Genomic DNA, 22880 nt, shown 5'->3' on the forward strand with positions numbered 1-22880 from the left:
GGGGTCCAGTTTTGGTTCGGGTAGAGAGGCTTCATCGCTGGTCTGCTCTCCAATTATGGGAGCCTGAACGACCTCTGATGCAGCTTGCACCTCCCTAGGCGAACGCAAACCTTCAGCAGGCGAGCGGGGGACCGTAGTGCCAGAGGCGCTGGGCGGTTGCTTCGTGTCATCCTTCCGCATACTGGCTACTGGCAACGTCGGTGAAGCGTGCTTTCTCGCCATCGAGACATTCGCGGCCGGCCTCTGCGGCGTTTCAAGAACAATTGGCGAAGACGAAATTCCATTCAAGAGCCATTTCTTGGCTTCTCCGACCTCTTCGGAGTAGATTTCGAAGATTCGATCCAGATTCTCGGCCGTTACCACTTCCTTTTGATAGACGGGCCGGTCAACATTGGCCACGTACCATCTTATGGCTGACATTGGCTTTGCAATAGAGGACGACTTATCTACTTCATCCATATATGAAGTGTAATCGTCCACGAATGCCCGGATGAAGTCATCGTACAGCCATTTGGGAAGCTGATGCTTGCGCTGAAGTCCCTTGACCACAATGCACGCCCTGACAAAATCGGCAACACTCCCTGTGAAAGACGGGTATGCGTTCTGGAAAGCCTTTGCGGGTTGCTGCGAGAAGCATTCCAAGGTTTCCTCTCTAGGAGCATGCAATGGAAGCAACATGTTGCCTGATTTCGCTGAGTCGTTTTCTGCGTTCTCCACAGCCGCTTCGTCTCTGACGGGAGCTGCGACTGCAAAAGGCTCGCCACTTGGTTGGCGTTGTAGCGCAGTGGGGTTGGCGGTTTGCGCAGCTCTTCTCTCTCTTGCCAGTCGTGAAGCCTTCGCCAAAGGCTCAAGAGCTTCGTGATTCAGATCTTCAGGAAAGGAGAGCTTTCCATTGGTTTGCCTCGAGATTATGCGGTAAAGACAGCCGTCGGGTTCAGCCCATAGACTCAAAAGATCAACTCCTCCATCAATGGCTAGCTTGGTGATATTCTGCAAGGTCTTGAGACTGCTGAAGGAAAGAGTGGATCGATACTCCTGCAAAAGCGGCGGAAGCCAGTCGGACTCCGCCCAATTGTCATTCAACCACTGGATGAGTTCCCGTTTGTCATCTGCCTTCTTCCAACGTACGGGATCGTCCATACTCACGCGTAGCACTGGCTTTTCCATGCCAATAGTCTCCTCTTCAGCATCTTCTATGATCATGGGATCCCGTTCCTCTGCAATTGTTGCCCTCTGCTCGTCTGTAATTGTGGCCTCCGGGAGACCTGTGCTTGACTTCGAACCCGAAGGTTCTGCTTGTGAAGCCAAGAAATTCTCAGCTCCTGGAGCGCGTGCGAGGGTTCTGGGAGCACCCGGGGTATCGTGAACAACTTGGGGCGCTTGAGCGGACTGGTGGGAGTCGGCCGCGTATGTCGAGGCGATGCAGGGGCCTGATGATACCGGTACACGATTCTCTCGGGGCTGAGAAAGAGGAATCGTAGGCAACTCATCTGGCGTTGCTTCGAGCGGGCGATCAGCAGTGGATGCCCCAGGGGAGGAATCGAAGGTGATAAGTTTCATGTTTCGCCTCTCCTTAGGAGTCGATGATTTGAAAGTCATTCGCCCGTCATTATAACTTGATGGAACCATGCCTCCTTGTCCGCACGGGGGGCTGGTGGCAGCTTCAGACCTCGTCAAAAGGTGGGCTGCGATTCGATTGATGGGCGGCGTTGCTTGGAAAAGTGCGTTCGGAATGGCTGTTTCCAGTTCGTCTTCGAACCCGCCGCTGCTGGATGGGAATTCCTCAACACGGCGGCGCTTCAAAGTTGGCTGAGGAAAGTTGGCCGGTGGATCGAAGCGTTTGGGGGCAGGTATGCTTGGTGATGAAAACTGGGGAGGACTGCTTGGGAGGTTTGCCGTTGCTGCTGTGGCAGGAAGCTGACTTTCGATTCCGATTTGAGACTTGATGGAAAGGGTCGGAGATGCGGGTTGGTTGGCCGAATGTCGAGGGCGTTCTGGAGATGAAGGCCAGGAGACCGGGGTTCCTGGAGGAGAGGAAGAAGATGAAGAAGACTGCCCATGATCAGAGAAGTTGTGAACAACAGCTGGTCTTGCGTTTCCCGTCGGGGAAGGCACACTCGAGACAGGTGCTCTTGGCTTCTGTGCCGGGGGTGGAAGGGTACGGGCTGCGTGGAATTCTCTGAGGCTTTCAAGGACCCCGGCAGGGAGGTTAGGTGGTCCATTGGTGTCTTTGTGAGATGTGAACCAGGAGCCAGGTCTGTCAAGGAGCTTTTGCTGGTCCTTGGGCACCTTTGCAAGGTTCCGGCTGATGGTGTTACCTTCACTCAGAAGTGCTTTGAAGGACTGAGGCGCGGAAGAGCCCGGACTGCCTCCCAGACCAGTCATTGTGACAATGGATGTGATCTATGTTGGTGGGAGGAAAAAACTGTGCTGATTGGCATCTGTGCTGCAAGTGTAGATCGCCTCACTTTGGCGCAAGTGCCTGGGTTGATGCTGGTAAGGGTGTTGGAAATGATCGAGAGAAAGGTCAACAAATGGGAAACTTGTTGACTTCGGGGACCTGAGCTGGAAACGGATGGGTCTGGTCAGAAGTTAAAGTCACCAATCCAAGCCTCAACATGAGGTGGCCCAGAGAGGTGTCACTTCAAGTCGTTACCCCGTGGACGACGGGACTTGTTGAAGAGCTGGGCGGGTGGGAAGCTTGCTGGAGGTGACGCGCCGAAAACGCGTTTTTTGGTGTCAACCCTTAAAGTCCCCTCCAGCGTGCGCCTACCTGAGGTCACATAGCGACATGCCTGGCACTGCGGGGTCCTGGCTGACAGCCCGCCCGACTTGGGGACGTGGGGCAGCACTGATTAGGTAGCACTTGGCCCGAGCTCTGGTTTCTGAGGGAAGACACCACGGCATCTGGATCAAAGGTGCGCAATTCCAGAGGCAGAGGCAGAGTACGTACCTTGTACAGGTGGGTCGCAGTGGCCGCTGGGCAAGTGTCGGAACGGGTACCGGGTACATCCACATGCACTGCTACTACCGCCGCAACGGCTCTTGATCCGTCCTACGAATGCCCCCCAAACATCCCCAAAGCCAACCATTTTAAGGCATCACTCTTGGTAAGCCCGGCTGTACAACGCAGACCTTGTATCTTGGACTTACCGACTGCCAACTGCCCACTGCACCACCACCACCACCACCATCAGCTTCGTCATCCCCGTTTGACGATTCCACCAACTTGGCAGCCGCTGGGCCACCCGGGCCTAGACCTTGACGGGATAGTGCTTGCTGGCTCACGGATGGTCCGTCTCTAAAAAGAACCCGGTGCCGACTTGAAGACATTAGCTCCCACTGCAGACTACCTAAGCGTGCTAGGCATACATACCTACCTTAGACGACACACCACACCCTTTTCTCCTTCATCGCCCTACCTACACAACTACCTAGAGCCTGACCTACACCTTCGCCACGTCGTTTCTCCTCCTCGTCACCTGCGCCCCTCCTTGGACCCTTGATCTCGCCCGAGACCACCGACCCTGTCGAGACGATCCGATACTTGCCTTCGCATAAATACCACGAACACGAGAGCCTTCTTCAACGGGCCCCCGCCGCCGAACGCGTCTCTTTCATCCGGCGCATTGCGAACACACACTGTACGACCCGGGCAGGACTAGACGACGAGGAGAAGGACTGGCGTTGGAAGCTTCTCACGACACCGCATTTTCTCTCCGCCGTTATGTCACTCTGAGGTCCGGCTACGCATACACTGCCTCCGATGTCGTAGCGACCCCCACGAATCCTTCATAGCCTAGCTGTTCTATCTCTGCCTCTGCGCAAGATGGCCAGCAACACCACCCCGAAAGTGAACTCTCCCGCGGTCCTCTCGACGCCCCCGGGCTTTAGGAGCCGCCATGACTCCATCAACTCAATATCTACCGCCTCGCAGGCCGATAAAGACCAGCTGGCCCATACTCTCAACCGGATACATACGTCAGCGAGCCAGTCCGACTCTCTGACAACCTTCAACGATTTCGCTCCGCCTCCCGCCTCCCTCCCCACGACGGAAACCAAGGCGCTGACTGGCGAGCTGGTTCAGAACGGGCTCAGTGGTCTGTATAGTCGCCTGAAAGAGGCCGTCGGTGCCGTTGGAGCAAGGACACAGGATACGGATGATGCCGACAGTTTCGACGCGGCGTCGAAGCGTAGCACTAGCACGGTCACCTCGACCAAGACTCCGGCAGCCTCCCTTGCTCGCGTCGAGAGTGCTGTCACGAGCTCTTCTTTCAACTCTAATGATGGGCCCATGACGGCGACCACCTCTTCGGGAGTAAATACCGCCATGTCGGATAGCCAGTCTCAGCCCCCTCAGTCCTCCAAGGCCACCTCCATATCTGCCATGACAGCATCCAAGTCAAGCACCTCGAGCCGACAAAGTATGCCCAGTGTTGCCAAAGCGTCAGCAGTCACGGCTATCAACCCGGAGGTCGCGCCCGCCACGGCGACAAGAAGCCTGCCGCTCGCAGAAGACGGTCCTAGTCGGTCATCTGGCAGGCGCAGCATCAGCAAGCCTGATCCTCGACCACTTGTCATAGGCTCCGACAGCTCCCATAAGTTTGACGTTCTCGAGCCCAAGCCAACCGCCGCCATAGATCGAAGCCATGCAAGCTCCCGGCTGGTAGGCGTTGATGGACCTGCTGAAAAGCCTCTGAGCCCTATCAAGGCCAATGCTCCGCCGCTACCTAAGTTGCAAACGACGGACCCTCGATCACCAGTGTCTTCGGCTGCATCAATGCTTATCGCGCCTAAGCGACCGGCGGTTATTGATCGAATCAGCCGCTCAAGATCGCCTGGGTATGCGCCTTCAAGATCATCGTCTATGGAGCATGTCACCGCGGAGCCAAGCCCAATCAGCACCTCGGCACACGATTCAGTGTATCATGACTCTTTCGCTCACGACTCTCAACCGAAGCATGGAAGGACTGGGGTACTCCGAATTCCTGGGACAACGACTAATGAGGGCGCGCCAGAGCAAGTCAACGCCAGGCTCGATCGTATGCGGCGACAAGTGCTGAGCAAGGAGTTCTGGATGGCGGACGAAACGTGCAAAGAGTGCTTCATCTGTGGCCAACCGTTCTCGGCATTCAGGCGGAAACACCATTGTAGAACTTGTGGCTGCATCTTCGACTCCAAGTGCACTTCCATCATTCCGGCCTCAAAGTTTGGAATGACTGGTACTCTGCGAGTATGCAAAACATGTCTGAAAGTCATCAACCAGCGGCTTTACGAAGGAAGCGGCTCTGAAGACTCTGGTGATGACTCATTTCTGCCGGCTATTTTCCGACAAACCAAGGCGACCCCCAAGGTCACGCAGGCCGAAGCTGAGGTTGAAGAGCCCAGTTTTGCGGACAAGATGGAGGGCTTGAATGACGCCAGATCTGTTCAGACCCCAATGATGGCCATTCCTGCCACCAGACGAATCAACGACTCGAACAGGAACTCTGCCATTCTTGAGATTGATGCGCCGCAACTAAGTCGTCCGAGCTCGTCTCGCTCACTCAGATCTCTGACCTCCGCGAACCGTCCGCAGTCGTCAGGTCACAAGCGCCATCATTCAAAACATCATAATAACTTCCTGGCACGCTTTAAACCAATGCCAGCGCCAGATGTTAACAGCGCTCCCTTCCGCAAAGGCATTACCGATGAAATGACCAAGAAACCAAAGTACCCGGCATTTCACGATGACAATATCATCGACCCAGAATTGGCTGCCTACATGTCAGACGAGTCCAGTGGTGACGAGCAAATGAGCATATTTGCTACAATGTCAAGTGCTGATCTGCAGCCGTCAAGTTACGATCACGAAAAGTCCAGTTTTGGGCCATTCTTGAGCGCGGGCAGGAGACACAGGCTCGGCCGAGGAGAAAAAAGTGTCAGTGGCTTGAGTTTCACGAGTCGAGGAATGGATGACAACGCCGGCTCCGGTAGCCTCATTGGCCATGGTCGGCCAGCAAGGAGACGCAATCTCAGCAATGTGAGCCATCAAATGCGGTCTCCACGTCCGAAATCTGGAATATTCAAAGGACCCTCGGCATCTAACGAAAATGTCTTCACTATCGAGAATCCCGCCATAGAAGCTACTAAGCTGACCAGGAGCGACTCCATGCAAGACGACAAGCAGCCGCAGGTGGAGCTGAACCCGTCGAGCATGCTCCATGTGAAGAAACTCCTACATCAGTTGCTCGAAGATTCAGGAATTCCCAACGTACCCGCTTGGGAAAGGGCTCTAGTTCCGATCTTGCTTCAATGTACGGATGACGTTACGCCCGACATTAGGGCTGGCGACGATATGGACATCCGCCATTACGTCAAACTCAAGAAGATTCCGGGGGGCAAGCCAGGCGACACCAGCTACGTTTCCGGCGTCATCTTCACCAAGAACCTCGCCCTGAAGAGCATGCCTCGCCGCATCATCAACCCACGTATTGTCATCGTATCGTTCCCTATCGAATACCAGAGGCACCAACAGCATTTCATGAGCCTCCAGCCAGTCATCGAACAAGAAAAGGAGTTCTTGCGAATCGTCGTCAATCGCATCATCAATCTGCGCCCTCAGCTACTGCTCTGCGAAAAGTCTGTTTCTGGTGTTGCTTTACAGTATCTTTCTGAGGCTAATATCGCGGTTGCGTACAACGTGAAACCGTCAGTGATTGAAGCCGTATCACGGTGTGCGGAAACAGACATTATTTCTTCGCTCGACATGCTCGCCTTGCAGGTCCAGGTTGGAAGGTCTGGCGGCTTCGAGGTCAAAACCTACGTCAACAAAAGCTATCCGGGCAAGAAGAAAACATACATATTTTTGTCGGGCTGCTCCGAGAAGCTTGGCTGCACCATCGCCCTCCGTGGGGACTCTACTGAAGTCTTGTCAAAGATGAAGAAGATCACGGAGTTCATGGTCTACGTCGTCTACAACTTGAAGCTGGAAACATGCTTGATGCGAGATGAGTATATCCAGCTGCCCGCTGAGATCGATGAAGCATCTTCATTGGCATCATCCCTTCGTCAACCTCCGGAGGATGCTCCGCGATCTCTAAGCGCGTCCGTTGAGAGCGCGAAGCAGGACGCTGCAGTTGTCAGTACGTCGACCCCCGAGCTGCCTTCTCAGACCAGCAACGGTACTTCAATGGTCACCGCCGAAGGCACCGTATCAACCGAACAGACTGAGGAGCCATCCGTGGAAGAGAGGCCCCCTCTTGTGTCCTTGCACGCATCTCACGTCCCGCCTACGTCCCCCGAATCTCAAGTGCCCGAAGACGTGCCGATGCCAACGTACTACAGCGACATGGTTGCTAGATATGAGACGAAGATTCTTTCTGCTTCACCATTTGTTAAATTTGCACAGCCTTATCTGCTCATGAAAGCTCGCGAGCAAGAACGACGTCTGGTTTACCTGAAACGATTGAGAGATCAGGACGTTATAGAGGAACAGACAGATGCCGAAAAGTCCAAGTCGCAAAAGTTCCAACTGATCAAGCCCGAGATGGTCCATGCGATTGGACAGCAGGCCCCGCGGCAGATCATGGAAGTACTCCACGCCGTCCACGACGCTGAGTATGACAAGGCGCTTTACAACTATCAGACTCAGACAAGACAGTGGGAGAACTATATTCAGGGCAACCTGGATCTCTTCGATCCTTACTCGCATCAGAACATTGTTGTGCTGTACTCGGAAATATGCACAGAGACCAAGATCCCATGCTCGGAACCTGGGTTGATCGCGATCGGATTCTACGACGAGCATGTCGATGACAGCGGAAGCATGGACCCTGACTGCACTTTGGGCCAGTACATTGAAGATCTCTGTCTCAACAAGGATTCAATATGTACAGCAAATGGCTGTGACCGGAAGATGACTGAACATCACCGTACATACGTGCATGATGAGTCACGTGTCACCATCTTCGTTGAGCCAGCGGCTCCCAAACAGCGCCGTTTAGTAGACGGTATATCCATGTGGAGCTACTGCAAGATTTGCAAAAAGGACTCTCCAGAAATGGCCATGTCAGACAGCACCTGGAAATATTCCTTCGGAAAGTATCTTGAGCTTCTCTTTTGGAGTAGGGGGCTGCGACTTCACGATCAGAGGGGCTGTGCCCACGACCATCATCGAGATCACATCCGCTACTTTCAGCACCGTGATACGTGGATCAGAATTCACCACGATCCCATTGATCTCCTCGAGATCATTGTACCCAGAGCTCGGATCACATGGAAGGTCGAGAATGACTTGAAGCTCAAGAACGAGATTTTTAATAAAATCGAAGAAAGATGGGTGCGCTTCGTCAACTCCGTCAAACTTCGGATCAAGAGCATTCGCATCGACAGTGTTCTCCCTGAGAAAGCAGATGCTTGTAAGGCAGAAGTCGACAGGCTGGCCAAGAAAGCACAGGAGGACCAGATAGCTTTGATCCGCCGACTTCAGGAGACCTACGTTAACTCCAAGTACTACGAGGTTATTCCCTTCAACGCAATCGTCAGGGAGATGCTGGAAAAAGCTGGCGACTGGGATGCTGCATTCTCCAAATTCGAGATCGATTTCCTTCCTGACAAGGATTTGCGGCAGCTGACAATGATTCAACTCAAAAAGATTTTCACGGACAACGAGTCTCGAGAATCGCTGCCTTCAACTGACGGCACGGCATCGACCGTTGATACTGGAGAGCCCCCCTCACAGACGTTCTCGGATGTTGATGAGAAGGCTTCGACACAACCTACGGATGCGAGTGAACCCAGCGGTGATGGAAACACAGATGCAGCAAAAGCCGAAGAGCAAGGAGCAGAGGAGACGAAGGAGCAAGAACAGGAGTCGCTGGCAGAAAAGCAGCCCGAGATCGATTCAGTCACGACTTCTGCTCCTGCTGCTGTGCCAGAGGCAGGGGAGCAAATGGAGCAGAACAAAGAGATTGCCACTGAGGAGTCTACGTCCGAAGACAGCAAGATTAGCACACCTGCAGAAGTTGTGCTGGAGCGGGTAGAACCTCTCGACCTTGCCACACCTGGGTCGCCCACCGTCAAACCGCCCTTCTCTATCGCTATAACCGAAGAGAACGAACAAATATCAGGATCTCCCAGCACGGCAGAACCGACCTCTCCCGGGTCCAGGCCCCCGCTCACGACTGTTTCGACTGGAATATCTCTGTCTGAAAAGGTTGAGCAGATTCGTCGTGAGCAACAAGCCATGGGCGCCGGAACGCCATCAACGGGGGAGCCGGTCGAGGCACCGCCGAAACCGAACCCAGAGCGAGTTGTCGCCCGCAGGAACCCGATGCTTAGAACTCTTTCACAACCTGCCTCGACACTGCCAAGATCCCAACCAAGCTTTGCGAAGTCAATAGTGCCGAAGGATGTCAGCGATACCGCAACCGAATCGTCTTTCAAGATAGACAAGAAGCCGTTCGACCGCCTCACATTGGGAATGAAAAGCCATAGGAAAGCTGGTCCCTCTTCGATTCCTCGGCTGATTACCAAGAAGAAGGATTCACATGTGTCGTCACAGGTGTCTAGAATTGCCCGACACTTTGAACAATTGAGCCGCGAATTCGAGAAGGAGAGGCAACGCGAAGATCGTCGCAAACGTCTGGCGAAGGGGACTCAACCTCGTGCGGGATTGCCACGGTCTGCAACTAAGGCCATTGTCGAAGTCTACCACAACATCGACAATGCTGTCCAGGAGCCTGGGCCTTCGACAACTGATCACAATAACGACATCAAGATTCTTGAGCCTAAGACGGCACCTGTTACTCCGGCACCCAACACGGTCCACACTGAGCCGACACCTGACCCACCGGCCGAAGAGGCACAACTTGCGCCAGAAGTCGCCCCTCCGTCGGAAGAGCAACACGTGGGTGGCGAAACCGACGATACTGCAACTGTCACGGCCAGTCACGGTGGTTCTGATGACGAAGGGCAGAGTGATACTGAACAGTCAATTCTAGACGACTTGCTGCCCGATGTCAAGGAACTAGCCGACTCCCTGGAGCCAAGCACGGAAATCCCTCTCGAACTGCCAAAACACCAGAAGACCAGTCTCATGAAGATGCTTACGAATTTCTGGGCTGAAAGATCGGCAAGCGGCTGGCCTCAGCTTGATTATCCAGTCAACGCCAGCGATCATATTTTCCTAGACTCCGATGTCATTGTAAGAGAGGACGAACCAAGTTCTGTCATTGCGTTCGCTCTAAGCTCAGATGACTACCGCACTAAATTGGCCGATATTCGTCGACAAGAACGTATCGCAATTCAGAGAGACTACGAGGCTTCTAACATGGATGGCAAGTCATCAGGCATGTCGGACACTGGCGGTGAGTTCGTCATGGAAGAGGGCGAGTTGGAGAAGAGCCTACTCAGGGCCACGGGAACCCATCTCAAATACCAATTCAAGGAAGGGTCCGCAACAATGCTCTGCAAGATCTTCTACGCGGAGCAGTTCGATGCATTGCGTAGAAAGTGTGGTGTTGCGGATCGCATTGTCGAATCCCTCTCTCGTTGCCTGAAGTGGGACTCGAAGGGAGGCAAGACCAAGTCGGTATTTCTCAAGACTCTCGACGATCGCCTCGTGCTGAAGGGGTTGTCTCCCATTGAGACATCCGCCTTCCTCAGATTCGCGCCAGCTTACTTCGGCATCATGGCAGAGGCTCTCTTCCACGATCTACCCTCCGTGATCGCAAAGATGCTGGGATTTTTTCAACTCATTATCAAGAACCCTGTCACAGGTATCGAGATCAAGCTGGATCTGCTGCTCATGGAAAATTTGTTTTACGATCGCGGCCCAACTCGTCTTTTCGATCTGAAAGGCTCCATGCGAAACCGAAAGATTCAGTCTACAGGCGAACAGAACGAAGTCCTTTTGGACGAAAACATGGTAGAATTCATATATGAGTCCCCCTTGTTTGCGCGAGAGCATTCCAAGAAACTCCTAAGAGCATCGGTAAGTTTAAACCCATTTTTGTTGCAAAGCACTGCTAACAGTCCAGGTCTGGAATGACACTCTGTTCCTTGCACGCCAGAACGTTATGGACTATTCGTTGATGATTGCAGTCGACGAGGCTAAGAGAGAGCTAGTCGTCGGCATCATCGATTGCATTCGTACGTATACATGGGACAAGAAACTCGAAAGTTGGATCAAGGACCGCGGGTTCGCGGGTGGTGGCAGAAATCGCCCGACAGTCACCAGTCCGAAGGAGTACAAGTCTCGCTTCCGAGAGGCTATGGCTAGGTACGTCTCTTCTAATTATTGTTGCCATCATATAAACTAACGTATCACATAGATACATTCTTCAGGCTCCAAACTGCTGGCATCAATTTGGCGCGCCTCAGATGGCCAACACCATGAGGCCGCGTTTTGAATCTGATGTCAAGCTTGAGTGAGTTGGCTGCTTCGATCCCAGTCTTCAACGATCTTTTATAAGAGTCCCGTCATTCGAAAAGTCGCAACGGATTACTGCATTGGAGGCGTTTACTTGAACATGGAAAGCAATAAGGAGAACATGGAGTCCAATGTTAGCATGGGATAGTGTGCTGTAGCAAGGGAGGAGCTGACATGGCGTTGATGATATACGGCCTTGAAATTCAGATACCCAGTAATGACATCAATGACCCCAAGGTATCTTTACATGAATAGTCTCGGCATGAGGTGGTGCATTTCTTGAATTGACGTGATGTGGAACAAGCCGTGTAATTCTCGGGTGGATGCAGTAGCGTGGTTCTCTTGATTCACAGGCACCATTTAGGGCCGCTGAGCTGCTGCGTAGGTCACTAAACGCTTTCAGCGGCGTTAGCAAGGCACCCTGGCATGTACCTAGCCTAGGTAGAGAGCTCAAACCCTGTTCAACTCAAACAACAACGTCGATTCATCTCACTTCGTGAGCCTGGTTCTACAAAGTCGCAAACATTTCAAATTTGCTTATCACACAAAAAAAACGGCACGGCACACCTCTAATGTCAATAGATCTAAACTGGGAGACGCTCACCACGGGCCCCGATGGCGAGGCGCTGGCCCTCCGGATCCGCGACTTCATCCACACAAAGTTTCAGGCGGTTCCACTGCCGCGCTTCATCAAATCCGTAAAGGTACACGACTTTGAATTCGGCGCCATCGCGCCCGAGCTGGAGCTCAAGGACATCACGGACCCTCTGCCGGATTTCTACGAAGAGAACCCAGACATTGAGGACGACGAGGAAGAAGATGAGGACGTCCCCGAGCCAACGCCGCCGACACCGCAGCAGGTGCCCAGCGAGCTGAGGGCGGCTGAGAGGAGGAGGCAGATGGAGGATATCTCGGTGCCGCCGAGACTGAGAACGCATCCGCTCCGCGGCCAGTCTGGCGACTTTCCGAGCCCGTTCTTGGGGGTGTCAACGCCGGGGATTCTGGGCGGGACGTCGAATTTGCATTATTTTCAGTCCCATCTCGGGACGGGGTGGTCCGGCACGCAGACGCCTCTCGCGGCGGTAGCTGGCGCGCATATGGGTAACAGGCTGGACACCTCGGCCGTCGTGTCGCCCGTGAGCTCGCCGCTGCTCAATGGCTACTCGCCGAGCCACAGCCGTCATGCCTCGTTGAGCTCGATATCGCCCAGTGACTTCAACCCGGCGGCGTTTGCCCAGCAACAGCAGCTGCAAGACCTGCGGGAGAAGGCGAGCGTATCGACGTTGGCACCCACATCCGCCGGGGCGTCGCGGCCGCCGACAAGGGATACACACGTCCCTACCGATTCTGCGCCGATTCAGGAGGAAGACGACGAGGAACAGGACGAAAACGCGCCGCGGTTCCGGGAGCCCAGGCCAGAGGATCTGCAGGCCGTCTTCAGGATCCGGTACGCGGGCGACGTGCGGCTGCGGCTGACGGCCGAGATCCTGCTCGACTACCCGATGCCCAGCTTTGTGGGGATTCCCGTGCAGCTGAGCGTGACAGGTCTCACGTTTGACGGGATCGGCGTGATGGCGCATATCCGTAAGAGGGTGCACTTTTGCTTCTTGAACCCCGAGGACGCTGCGACTGCGGTTGGTGTGGACGAGGCGGGACCCACGGAGCCTGGGAAGAGGTTTGGCGGGCTGTTGCAGGAGATCCAGGTCGAGAGCGAGATTGGGTTGAGGGACGGCGGGAAGCAGAGCCTCAAGAACGTGGGCAAGGTGGAGAGGTTCGTGCTGGAGCAGGTGAGGAGGATATTCGAGAACGAGTTTGTGTATCCCAGCTTCTGGACGTTTTTGGTGTAGACGTCGGCGTTTGGGTTCGTTGTTTGTTAACATGGCATCAAAAGTAAGGTCACTGGGCAGCGCAACGGTTGGAGCTGAGAAGGCACATGCATGATTGCTCTACAATGGTATCTACTTGCAAAGAGAAGAACTATCACCTCTCTCGAAACCCGGGAAAGATCATCAAGTGAGAGTGCTCTTGAATCCTTGGTAGGCTTGCTGGATGTCCATCTCCAGCTCACGGGCCTGCTGCTCGCTCAACTCATCTGTAGCCTTCATCTGGTTCAAAGTAATGAGCCACTGTACAATCTTGCCCCTGCTGTCGAAGTCGCGGTCTGTGACCTTGTTGACGGACTGGATGACGTCGGAGAGCAAGGGGTGCAGCTGGTCCTTGGAAAGGAGGCCTAGCTTGACGGCGTCGAGGAAGGTAATGAACTCCTGAGTGGCCTCTAAAATCAAGGCGCCACTGGTATTACCGGCAGCAGCGGGAGCTGGGGCGGCGCTGGAGGAGGCGTTTACGGTTGTTGAGGGCATGCCGACGCGGATGCGCTCCGTTGCGCGGGGGACCTCGAGCTGGTGGAATCACGTTGTCAGCATTGGTTTCATGAACAAGATAGTAGCCGTTCGGTGCATGTGGAATGACACGTACATCCCATTCCGCCTTGAACTCCTCCAGGCCTCCAAAGGCCTTCGCGACGGTTTCGTCGGCCAGGATGGACTTGTATTGCTTCAGAGAGCGCTCGCAGATCTCGGTGTAGTCGGCCTCGGGGATAGCGTCCTTCAGGAAAGCCTTTTCGAGCTCGTCGAGAGTGACGATTATGCTGAAGATCTCGGCGAGCGAGTCCTGCAGGTCGCGCTCGGCGCGGGTGTCGGCCAGCTTCACCTCCTGTTGCGAGGCATCGTCATGTTAGCATGGCTGCGTTGCGCTGCGGGGGGCGGGGCAGATGACATGGTCGCTCGCTGGGCGGTGGAAGAACAAGAGAACGGGCACGGTACCTCATCGAGATTGATTGTTGCTGACAAGGTCGTATTTGGGATATAGCTATGCGGCGTAGGCGCATAGGACTGCCGGGGCATCATCTTTGCGGCTGGGTTCGAATCGTCGCCGGCTTCATGGTCGATCAGCGGTCGTCAGGCACAGCTTCGCGGGAGCTGTTGAGCTGCAATGAGTGTTGCAGTGGCCAGGCACACCTCCAAGACAAAGTCAGACATGGGTGTCCAGGTTCCATTCCGCAGCAGGAGCCTGAGCGTTAGACGTGGGGCAGCAGGTGGCGCTAAGGCCATAGATGGCTTAGCGGGACTCGCCGATAAGATAAGCTCCTCCAAAAATTTTGCTGAGCGTTCTGCCATTGAAGTTCCCGTTCCACGGTCCCTGCAGGCGCTTCCTTCCTTTCCCACCACTCCCCAATAGCAGGATCCCAATTGACCGGCCCCGTCCGAACCGTTCACCATGGGTTCCTCCAAGAAGAACCTCAAGGCCACGAAGAAGTTCGAGAAGAAGCACCTGAAGGGTGTCCTCGACAAGAGGAAGGAGACGGCGAAGATCAAGCAGCGCGCGCAGGTCAAGGCCAAGAAGCAGTCGAAGCGGCCCAAGGATGAAGAGTTCTTCAAGGGCGACCCTGCGGCGAAAAAGCCAAAGGGCAACCAGAAGGATGCTACCGTGAGCGCCATGAGCGTCGACGAATTTTTCCAGGGCGGCTTCGAGGACATCATCGACAAGAAGAAGGGCAAAAAGCAGACTGGCAAGCGGAAGCGCGATGCGCCGGAGGGAGACGACGACGACTCGGACGCAGGCAGCGGCTCCGAATTTTCTGTCGAGGACCAACCCGTTGGCAGCGACAGCGAGGACGATGCCCAAGACGACGACGATGTGGACGACGAGAACCTCGGCATGACGCAGGCGGCTATGGACAAGCTCGCTACCGACGACCCCGAGTTCTATAAGTTCCTGAAGGAGAACGACCCCGAAGCCCTCGACTTCGACGAGAACGCCGACATGGCCGAGATCGATGAGCTCAGTGCCGGCAGCGACCAGTCCGACGACGAGCAACCGAAGAAGAAGCAGAAGAAGGCCAAGAAGGAGGCCGAAGAGGAGGTCCTGCTCGACAACGAGCTCACACGCGAGATGGTCGCCAAGTGGAAGAAGTTGATTGTGGAGAAGCAGAGCTTGCGCGCTGCGAGACAGATCGTGCTGGCGTTCCGCTGCGCTGCCCATCTCAACGAGGACGACGCCGAGGAGAGCTCCGCAGCAGCGCAAAGATACAGCATCAACAGCCCTGAGGTATTTCACGACGTCTTGATCGTCGCCCTGAAGCAGATTCCCGCTGTCGTTTCCCACCACCTTCCCATCAAGGAGTCTGCCTCTGGCAAGATCTACGTGCCCACCGACTCCAAGAAGTTCCACACACTCTCGATCATGATCAAGACGTTCACTGCATCCATCATCCACCTACTCGGCACACTGTCCGACGACGCCACCCTCAAGCTTACCATCGGATCATTAGAGCCGCTCGTGCCCTACCTGCTTTCCTTCCGAAAGCTCCTCAAGGTCCTTATCAAGACGGTAGTCAACTACTGGGCCAGACCGGCCAGTTCAGAACCCACAAAGATCACTGCTTTCCTCGTTTTGAGGAAACTGGTCGTCATTGGGGACAAGGGTGTTCGTGAGACTGTTCTCAAGGCGGTGTACCAGGGACTCGTGTCAGCATCCAGGGCAACAAACATCAACACCATTCAGGGCATCAATCTGATGAAGAACTCTGCCGCAGAACTTTGGGGCATCGACCAAAACGTCGGCTACACGACGGCCTTCACTTTCATCCGCCAATTGGCCATCCATCTGAGGAACAGCATCGTGAAGAAGGAAAAGAACTCGCACAAGATCATCTACAACTGGCAATATACCCACTCGCTCGACTTCTGGTCATGTGTACTTGCCGAGCACTGCAGTCCCCTGAAGGAGGCGGAAGCAGGCAAGGAGGGCCAGTTGAAGCTTTTGATTTACCCCCTCGTGCAGGTGACCATGGGTGCCATGCGCCTCGTCCCCTCCTCCACGTTCTTCCCCCAACGTTTCCACCTGGTTCGCTCCATCCTGCGCCTGTCTCGCGCAACAGACACCTACATTCCCCTCGCCTCCGCGCTCCTCGAGGTTCTCGACTCGGCCGATATGAAGCGTTTCCCCAAGGCGTCATCCATCAAGCCGCTCGACTTCAACCTCGCTTACAAGGCGGCCAAGTCCTACCACCGCACGAGAGTCTACCAGGATGGCGTTGGAGAGCAGCTCGTTGAGCTCTTCAGCGAGTACTTCACCATCTGGGCGAAGAACGTCGCCTTCCCCGAGTTCTCCCTGCCTGTCATTATTCAGCTGAAGCGCTGGGTCAAGCAGGCGCGTAAGATCAGCACGGGCAACAAGAACAATAAGGTCATCTCCATGATCGTTCTCCTGGTGCAGAAGCTGGAGGCCAACGCCAAGTTCATCGAGGAGAAGCGGTCAAAGGTCGAATTCGCACCCAAGGATCGCGCTCAGGTGGATGCCTTCCTCCGCGACTTTGACTGGGAGAAGACGCCACTCGGTGCTTACGTCGTCGTGCAGCGCAAGATGCGCGAGCAGAAGGCCAAGGCTCTGGAAGAAGCGAGAAAAGAGGATGAGAAGAAGCGCAAGGAGGAGGAGAAGGAGGCTCTCGCTGCCAATGCCGAGGGTGATGATTCCGAGGAAGAGTACGGTGACGAGCTCATGGACGGTGAGGATGGCGAGGATGCCGATGACATGGATGAGGATGAGGATGAAGAGGACAATGTCATGGAGGATGACAGTGAGTAGACAGTTGTCGAGTGAGGTGTGTAGTAAAAGTGTTTTGCGGCGCCGAACAGGACGCTGGTGTTTGGGAATATCATGGAGGCATATGCAAATAATTTAAGAGGCTACAACTCATTCCAAGCGGCATTTTCACTTCCCCTTTACGTCGTTAAAAGTCTTAAAACAATGTGAATAGCGTCGTCGATGTGGCTTGAGCTATTGCGTTGATCTGCAGCAGGCAGTCCCTCCTTGCCCAAGCATGATGCAGAGGTGGAGGCGGTGGTGGAAATTAGCACGGACGACGGAGCACGGGCAACCAAACCCGCTTTGCAGCGGTAAGACTGGGGCGGTTTTCACCGCCCGTACTGCAACTGCACCGCTGTAGCGTGGCACAGGGCCGGAATAGGCAATGGAAGCAGCGAGGCGAGGGGGCCTGTTGATCCATTCTCCTGATGGACAGACGTCTGCCTAGATCGCCAACGGAACCTAAGGTACATCTAAGTTGACTTCATCCCTCTTCCCACCTGTCCTCTTCTCACAGTCTTCAGCTCTGTTTTCCCGTAAACTTATGACAAGACTGCGATTTGCAACAACTTTACAAACCGAGAACCTTACACTACAAATTCACCTGCATGAAGTGAGCGGTGATTGCAACCATGGCTCCCCTTGCTGCGGACCCCCGCCAGCTAATGGTGGTCCTCAACCCGGCCCGTCGCCGAGTATTCTACACGCTGCTCTTTGATATTACTGGCTACATGCGCACGCAGCTCGAGCTCAAAGACGGCGAATACAACGTCCCAGCAGCCGCCAGCCCTTCACCTCAGGACCGCAATGCGGCACCCCTCTTCGTCCCGGACGCGGCGGGTCAAGGCGGTCGGAGCAGCCCAAGCCATCCAGACCGCGGAGGCTCCGGCGTGCACAGTGCCCAGCTTGTGGCTCTTCGTAAAGCGGCGTTGAAGCACTTCGATGAGTGGCGCAAGGATCTTCTGGACAAGGTCAAGGAGATTGCATCTGCCAAGGATGATGACAAGATCCTCGCTGCCCGTAAGAAGCGTCTCGACGAGATGGAGAAGCTTAGGCGGGAGTCTCCTAGTGCCGGGGAGGACTTGATGAACTTTGGGAATGCGACACCTGTGAACCCTGGGGCGAAAGAGGTTGACAAGGAGGTTGCTATCCTGCAAGAGCACTACCACCCTATCCCGAACCGTTTCACTACGATCCCGCTTGAAGATCGAAAGGAGATTCTCAGCTGTCTTTTGCTTCTCATTCTCTCGACTGGCTGCTACTCTGCTCATTCCAGAGTTCTGGCCCTGTACCTGTGTTCCGCCTTCGAGCTTCCCATCGCAGCTCTCATCCAGGAGGAGACAGAGATTGCCAAGTCCTTAGTCGAATCTTCGACTGCGGCCGAAAATCAGAAGGCGGGCATGTCAGCAGAGGCTGAAGCCGCAAAGCGACGTGAAGAAAACAAGCAGAGCCGCTTCTGGAAGGTCGGTTTGGCATCCGTGGCTGGCGCAGCCGTGATCGGAATCACTGGTGGTCTGGCAGCGCCGGTCGTTGCTGGTGCAATCGGCGGTCTCATGGGTAGTGTTGGCCTAGGAGGCGTCGCCAGTTTCCTCGGTATCTTTTGGATGAATGGCGCGCTTGTCGGCACGCTTTTTGGAGCCTACGGCGCCAAAATGACGGGCGAGATGATGGACACTTACGCCAAAGAGGTCGAGGACTTTCGCTTCCTCCCACTCAAGGACGAATGGGGTCAGGACTACAAACGAGCAGATCCGGATGGAAAGCAAGGGGCACGGCTCCGTGTCACCATCGGCATTAACGGATGGCTTACGGACGAGAGCGACATTACGAAGCCCTGGAGGAGTTTAGGCGACGAGTCAGAGGTGTTCGCATTGCGGTACGAAATGAAAGCCCTCCTTGCTCTCGGCGCCGAGCTGGAGAACATGGTGTCGTCTTACGCCTGGAACTTTGTCAAGGTTGAGATCCTCAAGCGGACAGTTCTGGCTTCCCTCTGGGCCGCCTTGTGGCCTGCCTACCTCATCAGCGCCGCGACCAAAATCGACAACCCGTTCAACCTCGCGCGGAACCGTTCAGACAAAGCTGGCCGTGTTCTTGCCGACGCTCTCATTGCCAAAGTTCAGGGGGAACGGCCGGTGACTTTGGTTGGGTACTCCCTGGGTGCTCGAGTGATTTACTCGTGCCTCAAGTCACTTGCTGAACGAAAGGCCTTTGGGCTGGTCGATACTGTGGTTCTGATCGGAGCACCGGTTCCATCTAATCGAGAACACTGGCAAGTCCTCCGATCGGTAGTGTCTGGACGTATCGTGAACGTCTACTCTGAGACCGACTACATTCTCGGCTTTCTGTATCGTACGACGTCACTCCAGCTGGGTATCGCTGGTCTTCAGGAGGTGAAGGACATTGATAGGGTCGAGAACCTCAACCTGAGTGCGGAGGTCAGCGGGCACTTGCGGTATCCCAGCCTGATCGCCAAGATCCTGACTCGATGCGGTTTCCCCAGCGTTAAGGGCGGCGAAGGAGCGATCGAAAAGGACGAGGACATCAAAATCACGGATGAAGAGGCGGGTTCTCAGATGGGGGAGCTTATCCAGCTTGAAGCACAGCCCGATCCCGCCTCGGAGCCGCAGCCAATCCGGTCGAAGCAGACCGCCAGGTTTCCCAACGAATTGCGCCACCCTCTTCACCCTGATCCGCCGGTGCAGAAGAAGAAGAATCCCAGCCGCAACAAGGTGTCAAGAACTGGAGGCTCTTCAGTCTCAGAGGCTTTTGATCCGCTTGGTGATCAAGGCAGTGACCCTTTGAACCTGGCTTCCCTCAGCCAGGGCAGGAAAAAGCCAACGTCACCCAACCATGAAGATCTCATGAGTCTAGATCCTCAGTCACAAGCCAAGCAGTCAAATAGCTCGAGAGCTGCTGATCCCCTCAATCTTGGCTCGCTCGGCCATAATAGCGAGCAGACCACGCCCGCCAGAGCCCTTGAGAAGACGGTTGAACCGAGGAAGGAGATTGCTCTTTCGTCAAGACCTGCCCTTGGCCACTCATTCCAGAGCGACGGTGCGATAAAGTCGCACGCTCGTCCTGAGTTGCCTGTGAGGCCAAAGACGCTTCCTGTTCCAGCACAGGAGGACTCGGATGACGACGACGAGAGCTTCAAGGGCATTCAGATGGTGGACAATGACGGGGACATGACGACGTTTTCGGAGCCGTTGAGGGCTGATTAGCTTAGAACGCCAGGGTGAATTCTGGTAGAAGAACACGCATGGGACAACAGTACCCTTATGAAATATACGCCGTGTTTCGATCTTTAGTGCTGAGTTATGTGATCGCAAGCCGCACCCTTCCACCCACGTAATGAGATGATCACCGACGGTATTGGTAACTTGACTTTTCAATATTCTAAAAGTCAGTTGCAGGTTCCCGCTGTACTTACACCGAGTAGGAAGAAAAATTCATCAAGTGGCAATAGCAATTTGATTAATACTTGAAGCCAAGTTGTGTCGTTGTGTACTTGACCTCTGACATCCACGTGCTGCAAATGAAGTATATCGGCGTAATGGACAGATGGAAAAGCCACCTCAAAATAGGTCAGATGGCATGAGTGACAATGTTTCTCCCGAGTTAAGTGCTTTAAACCTTGATTTCTCGCGCACTAGCCACCGACTGAACCGACCCTATACTTTTGTGTTGTTCCCTATTTCTTTTCATGTATTTTATAGCGATGTATCACTCGCATGCACTTGTGTAGAAAAGCATCATCAACTACGGAATGCGATTTACGCAAGACGAACGAGATTCACGGCCGTAGTAGCCAGTATAGATGGCGGGGCCGAGGCGCTGTTAGACAGCTTGCGGTTCAAGTGCTGCGAGCTGTGTTGAAGTTAGACGGCGATCAATCATCCAACTTGCCACACAAATTTACTCTTGAATTCATTCCCCCCGAAGTTCCGACGAAGGTACGTAATACAACAGATGCAAGTCGGCGAGTTGAGAGAATTTTCTTTCGGTTTTTTCCAGACTGAAGGGTTCTGCCAAACGTCATGGGCGTCCGCCCCTCAAACTTTATGCTTGGATCAGGGATGAACGATGCTGGCAGGGTAGATGCTGCTTGAAAGGAAGCGATTGCCTCGCCCCCGAGACTCATCCTGAGCTTAGTTCGGTCTGATGTTTTTAAAAGAGAAGTCTGATGATGAAAGAGGCTGAAATGTCATCTGCATGGCATATGATGTGGTCTGAAAAGAAAAGAGAGGCTCCGCTGACGCTGACGGGCAGGATCTCATCCGGAGATGGAGCGTAATGCACCTGTCCGCAATGGCATGCGCTCCGACGGGTCTGGATCCACGGTGTGGTCTTTGACGCAGATTCAAATCTGATTCTGAAGTCTCGCATCCATACATATGTAAGTATGTAAGTGGTGGCGCAGGTGTGTGGTTTGAGCTGCACAGAATATCGTTCAAGGCTCCGGAGCGTTGGAGGAGAATGGAACCAGTGAGATTGCGGATGGTCATGAAGGGGGGCAGGAGGAGAAGATTTTGGCCCTCGTGCATGAAGCAGAGGCAGGGAAGGGCGGGATGTTCGCAGGGATGGCGGATCCAGCAGTATGATTGGCCCCGACGAAAGGGATCCCTGTGCCTGAGACGGACAGGGGACGGGGTTGTAGGGCGGCTGTCGGGGTTCAGCGGCGGACCAACAAGGCGGTCAGTCGAGGTCAGATGAGCGTGGGCCACGGTCGGAGGGGTTTCCGACCAGCGAAGCAGGCGGCATTGCAGGGAGGACAGTGGAAGGCCGGCTTGTGAGTTGTGAGTTGTGCGTTGTTGTTGTTGTTGTTGTTGTAGTCGGCTGGGTCGATGAGTGGCCGGTCATGTTTGCGAAAGGCAATCGTGGGGGAGCGCCGTTGGCTCGGGTTCCGTCTGGCCGTGGCTCCTCGTTGCGAAGCGAGGTCAGGCTGCCGCGGGTCTCAGTTATGGCCTCTGTTCTCGGCGCCCACAATCCTTGTGCGATAGAGAGGAGGGGAAATAGCCGAGCATCGTGGTGCAATGGATAATGGGCGGTGGTGCGGTCGTGATAGGAGCGAGAGCAGACTGCAAGTGAAATTGATAGGCGCCGCGCGGAGGCCTGTGTGTCCCGTTATTTCGATTTCAGGCACAGTCATGCCCCGGCGTCAGCAAAGAAGAGTGAAGACGATGCGTATGTCATCATCCCAGACTGGTCGCTGAAGCGTGGAATCAGACTGACTCGGGTTGCCCCTGTTCCACGGGTCATGGTTTTTGACAAAAATTGTTCTGACTTCCTGTCGAGCTTCCTGACGAGAGATAAGAGCAACGCGCAAATCTCAGGATGAGCAGTGAGGGATACGATACGGCAGAGACGACAGCCTCAAGAGACGAACATCGCTGGTAGTCGTTAGGTTGGCGACGATCTGGGCGTTCCAGGCCATGCAAGGCGGGTGGATTCAGTGGTGGTTTTGGGCGTGCAGATGACTGTCCAAGACCTTCCGGGTTAGCCTGGGCAGAGGGACTCCGGCATATCCAGTCCGGTGGATGAGAATAAGGAACGCTACCGCCGTAGCCAGCACCCGACTGGTATCCGTGGATGGCAATTCGCCTTGTCTGGATCGGTACCCGTTGCCCGTGTAAGACGACCACGGAGACTTGTTAGGGGTCCAACCTTGGAAGTACCGAGCGCACAGCGCAGAGTGCGGGGCGACATGCCGCGATAGTTGCCTCTACTGAGGTGCATAGGAGGAAGGTTCACACCTTCCCGACAGTCCAGTGTTCGTAGACGGGAAACTCAATCCATGGAGCCGCCGGCTGGGGGACCATTT

The 22880-nt window shown here is 54.7% G+C and overlaps 5 protein-coding genes across 5 annotated transcripts; 4 read left to right on the forward strand and 1 right to left on the reverse strand.

Annotated features, from left to right (window-relative positions):
- Positions 1-3829: 3829 nt before the first annotated feature.
- COL26b_002652 (uncharacterized protein) lies at positions 3830-11415 on the forward strand (the record flags this gene model as incomplete). The annotated part of the gene is made up of 3 exons (XM_053175565.1): positions 3830-10975; positions 11022-11263; positions 11316-11415. The coding sequence occupies 3 exons, from the start codon at positions 3830-3832 to the stop codon at positions 11413-11415; spliced, it is 7488 nt and encodes a 2495-aa protein (XP_053040569.1).
- Positions 11416-11985: 570 nt separating this feature from the next.
- Positions 11986-13260, forward strand: MDM12 (Mitochondrial distribution and morphology protein 12; the record flags this gene model as incomplete). Its single annotated transcript, XM_053175566.1, has 1 exon — positions 11986-13260. The coding sequence occupies one exon, from the start codon at positions 11986-11988 to the stop codon at positions 13258-13260; it is 1275 nt and encodes a 424-aa protein (XP_053040570.1).
- Positions 13261-13422: 162 nt separating this feature from the next.
- On the reverse strand, positions 13423-14451 carry COL26b_002654 (uncharacterized protein; the record flags this gene model as incomplete). Its single annotated transcript, XM_053175567.1, has 3 exons — positions 13423-13812; positions 13889-14125; positions 14431-14451. 3 exons carry the CDS (start codon positions 14449-14451, stop codon positions 13423-13425), a joined length of 648 nt encoding a protein of 215 aa, XP_053040571.1.
- A 238-nt stretch (positions 14452-14689) lies between these two features.
- On the forward strand, positions 14690-17059 carry COL26b_002655 (uncharacterized protein; the record flags this gene model as incomplete). Its single annotated transcript, XM_053175568.1, has 1 exon — positions 14690-17059. The coding sequence occupies one exon, from the start codon at positions 14690-14692 to the stop codon at positions 17057-17059; it is 2370 nt and encodes a 789-aa protein (XP_053040572.1).
- Positions 17060-17691: 632 nt separating this feature from the next.
- Positions 17692-20280, forward strand: COL26b_002656 (uncharacterized protein; the record flags this gene model as incomplete). Its single annotated transcript, XM_053175569.1, has 1 exon — positions 17692-20280. One exon carries the CDS (start codon positions 17692-17694, stop codon positions 20278-20280), a length of 2589 nt encoding a protein of 862 aa, XP_053040573.1.
- Between the last annotated feature and the right edge of the window lie 2600 nt (positions 20281-22880).

Source organism: Colletotrichum chrysophilum (assembly GCF_026319265.1).
Source record: "Colletotrichum chrysophilum strain AFK26 chromosome Unknown scaffold_13, whole genome shotgun sequence".
Lineage (NCBI taxonomy): Eukaryota > Fungi > Ascomycota > Sordariomycetes > Glomerellales > Glomerellaceae > Colletotrichum > Colletotrichum chrysophilum.